Source organism: Oikopleura dioica, chromosome XSR (assembly GCF_907165135.1).
Source record: "Oikopleura dioica chromosome XSR, OKI2018_I68_1.0, whole genome shotgun sequence".
In the NCBI taxonomy this organism is placed as follows: domain Eukaryota; kingdom Metazoa; phylum Chordata; class Appendicularia; order Copelata; family Oikopleuridae; genus Oikopleura; species Oikopleura dioica.
Genome location: NC_137294.1, coordinates 8626550 through 8630379, shown reverse-complemented (window position 1 = coordinate 8630379; position 3830 = coordinate 8626550). Strand labels below are relative to the sequence as shown.

Sequence of the window (3830 nt, the reverse complement as noted above, 5' to 3'; positions counted from 1 at the left end):
CGTCGTCGACATACTCGCCACAACACTGTTGGAAACTCCCTTGGAGACCTCGAAGAGCATGAAAAAACAGCACATCTGAAAAAAAATCCAACAACAATTTTCTGACCTGCAAGAACTTATTTTGAGCTTTTATTTGATTTGAGCTTAAGTTTGATTTATATTAATTATGTTAAACATAATTATGAAATATGGAAGTTTCGAATCACACTTTCCCTGAATTGCTTATATTTCAAGAATAATTTCTTAAAGCATCTGAACTAAGCCAGCAAGGACACCCTGCCAAGCCGCGTTATAATCAGTTGCAACTTCATTTGCAATATAATCGTTACGATCATCGTTCCATTGGTCGTTCTGATTTGGCCCTCCAACGAGCGCTCCATAAAGTGTCCATGGATTAGCTCCGGCGCTTTAATTGATAAAAGTTATTTTAAATTCTCTAAGAAAGAGTAATCACTTACGCATTCGAATCACAACCGCCAGTTGTAGGACAGCTTGAGCTTCTATGATGTGGTCTTTTGGGACAATTACTTGCGAAACCAACGATGAAGCACTGATTGTTTCCATTGCCTCCCTTGAGGTAGTCTACTTGGCTTTTCGCGAAATTCAAAAAGCTCTGATTGTTGATGCCATTTCGAGCAGCTTGTATTGCGATGAATGCGGCGTTTGCAGCATGACGAGCAGGGCCCCATTGTTGCCGATAGATCATTCCCTGTGGTGTGTAAGGACTGAATTGTTAAAAAAAGTTACAAAGCACTGAGAAATTACCCGTTGGAAATGAGAGAATTCGTGTTGGATAGAACAGTTTGTCTGTATGAGTCTTTTTGCGTTATTTCATACATGATAATCTGTACGCCTGTTTTCTTGTCGTCCCAAGAATAGTCACCTCCAGAGCTCATGCCCATACTGCTATACATAGATTCGGCAGTCGAAATGTCAGAGGACGCTCCTGTAGCTTTGGCCACCTTATGAAAATTAAAATAATAAAAGAAGAATTAGAAATATTACCCAAGCTGCAGCCCAGACCAACTCGTCATTGTATCCAGACCAAGAGTTGTAGAAGGAAGACGCTGGAACCGAGCCGGTATACGTTCCACGGAAGCTATTGGCAAAGTTGAAAAGCTGTTTCGCGTGTGTCAGACATTCAGCGGCGTAAGAAGTAAGTCCGTGCGTATTGAACACTATGCTAGCAGCAGCTAGTGCAGCAGCAGCTTCGCCGGCTACATCCGATCCAGGGTTATTTGAGTCGACTTTGAAAGACGGACGGTTATGATTGATAAGATGAGCAGGCCCCCAAAAGCTATGGTCAACGTTGCCGTCGCCAACTTGAGCCCAATACTCGTTCGGAGCAGTGTGACATTTAATCAAGTAATCAGTGACCCATTTGATTGAGTCTACAGCACGATTCCACTCGCCAGAGTTTACGTATCCGGTTTGAAAAGAGATCATCCCCCACGCGAGCGTTGTAACAGAATATGCCATAGGGAAATTGAATTTAACATGATCTCCAGCATCATACCATCCGCCAGTCAGATCATGACCAACATCGCAACCATCTCTCAGCCCAGAAGATCCTCTCCAGGGAATTCTGTTAGCAGTTGACGAAAGAGGCCCAGATCTCTGTGCTTCATAAAACATGATCGACAAATGTAAAAGTTTCTTGTAGTCGTTTGAAATGTTACTTGGCGAAGCTTGAACTGGGTTAATTGGACAGTAACCTTGCTCCATCGAACATCGCTGAGATTGCCATTCAGGAGGGACTCCATTCATGCAGTTGCCAGATGTAACGTGTGTAGATGAGCTTGCAGTAGTTGTTGTTCCTGGCGGAGCTGGCGTTGTCGAGCCATTACCGCCCCCACTAGTTGTTGTTGTCGATGGCGTATTTGTAGGTCCTTGAGTTGTCGAATCGCCGAAGAAGCAGAAGTTGATGTTTTCTGTTCCTGCTACTGTTGCAGCTGTATTTCCTCCTAAAACAAAACAAATTATCTCGGTCAAGAATATTAACTCCCACCTGATGTTGGTACTCCGTCTCCAATGTAAGTAAACTCAACGTTGTTGCAGTGCGTCTGATCGTTCCCAGTGAATCTCCAGACGTATCCTTGTGAGTCGATTTTCTGAACGGTGCCGGACCAGAATTGAATCGAACTTATTGGTTTCGTAAAGGTCACAGTAGCTGACCAGTTATTTGAAATACATCCCGAAATCGGAATCGTTATGTAAGCTTGATATGACCACAGGTTTCCATTTTGCCACCAATTTGGATTGCTTCCGAGTGAGTGACTTCCTTTGATAGAACATCCACCGTTTGCGGATGTAGTTGTTGTCGATGATGACTGAGTTGTAGTTGGTGAAGTTGGTGGAGCGGCAGTGGAAGTTTGTGTGGTTGAGGAATGTGTAGTTGTAGGTCCCGATGAAACGGTAGTTGTACTCGCTGTCGTCGTTGTAGTTGTTGTCGTTGTCGGAGGAGGACAACTTGACTGAGTAACTGCTGTTCCATATGTTTCGACTGGATTTGACAGACAGCTCCAGTCATTTACGGCGATTCCAGGAGAAGCTTGAAAGTTTGAGTCGTATGCGTTGCAATGAACGTAAGTCTCGAAGACATTTTTTCCTCCAAATGTACTCAAGTCACTGCCATGTATAACCAACCGTGTGCCATAATGGCCCAGTTTATTCCAATATGGATGCGCCCAATGAGTCAACCCTTCATCTGGCTTAATTGTGAGAACAGTTCGATCAATGCTGATATGGGTGACTTGTGCACCTAGGATGTCGAACGTAGCGTCTTCTGGGATGAAACCGCTTTTGAGTTTAAGTGCAATGACTGAACCATGGTTAATGAAAGTGACGAGAGTAACTCTGTATACCGAAATCAGTGCACCAAGGAGAAAGAAGATCAGTATCTGTTCGAATTCTCGCCTCTCGGCCAATAATCAGACCAGTCGTACTATTTTTCCACATTTGGAAAAGTGAAGTGGCACTCGGTAGAAGTGTTCCTGAAGGACAAAAGAAACAACCGTTAGTTGCCCGTTGTTTCCAAACTGCGCGCCAAAAAGTATTCGGCCACTCTCCTCTGCACTCAATATCCCACGGATCATGAGGCTTATTGATGCTCATACTTCGGTAAGGTTCCACGCAGCGAATGAAGCAGACGCTTTTGTGATTTCGCCCGTCTGAACAGGAGTCAACCCTGTGACCGGGGGACCAGAAGTCGACATCGGTCAATATCGGGCATGTAACAGGATTGATAACTGCGTCGACATCTCGTTGTGGAAGTTGATACTCTTTTCCAGGAGTGAAGCCAGCGGCAGCTAACGGCAAAAAGGCAATTTTCATCTCTTGAATCTCCGAGATGACCGCTTCTTACTTACCCTTACCTTAAATAGCAACATTAGCCCACTTGTGGTAAATTTGTTTCAACAAAATTAAACGGTTTTTGCGCCCGCGTCACAATTTTCTAATAACTCAAACAAAATTTACAACAACCGGTAATTCGGCTCTGCTTTACCTCGTCACGGTCAGAAAGTATACGGTATTGAAATAGATCAAACTCTGCGTTATCAGGAGTTGAGAAATACTGTCGTTTGAATTGAAAGAAGGCATTTGCTTTGAGTTAAAATTGTAACGCTGAACGGGTGGCCGGTTAATTGAGTTTTAAATTCTATTAATTTTTCTGAATCAACCTCCACCCGATCCAAAATACGTTTTAGATTGAAGTTGATTCAGAGACGCACTCGGAGAGGGCGGCGTGTTTAACATTTTCATCTCGAACGACTGTAGTGTAAACACTAACGTGTTTGTAGTTGTAAAAACATGGGTGCACGATTCTCCCA

General features: G+C 43.7%; 1 protein-coding gene across 1 annotated transcript; it reads right to left on the bottom strand.

The window, feature by feature from the left end:
- Positions 1–200: 200 nt before the first annotated feature.
- LOC145706562 (uncharacterized) lies at positions 201–3333 on the bottom strand. The gene is made up of 6 exons (XM_081783981.1): positions 2865–3333; positions 2009–2821; positions 1006–1964; positions 766–962; positions 459–725; positions 201–406 (listed from the first exon to the last, which is right to left on the bottom strand). Exons 1-6 carry the CDS (start codon positions 3331–3333, stop codon positions 244–246), a joined length of 2868 nt encoding a protein of 955 aa, XP_081640107.1. The 3' UTR covers positions 201–243.
- Positions 3334–3830: the final 497 nt, after the last annotated feature.

Excerpts from the sequence above, each read along its gene's own strand:
- LOC145706562 (XM_081783981.1), bottom strand. The coding sequence starts at position 3,333 with ATGAAAATTGCCTTTTTGCCGTTAGCTGCCGCTGGCTTCACTCCTGGA. Across the intron at positions 1,965-2,008 it reads AGACGGAGTACCAACATCAG|GAGGAAATACAGCTGCAACA; the intron begins GTGGGAGTTAAT and ends GTTTTGTTTTAG. Across the intron at positions 407-458 it reads GGCGGTTGTGATTCGAATGC|CGCCGGAGCTAATCCATGGA; the intron begins GTAAGTGATTAC and ends TATCAATTAAAG.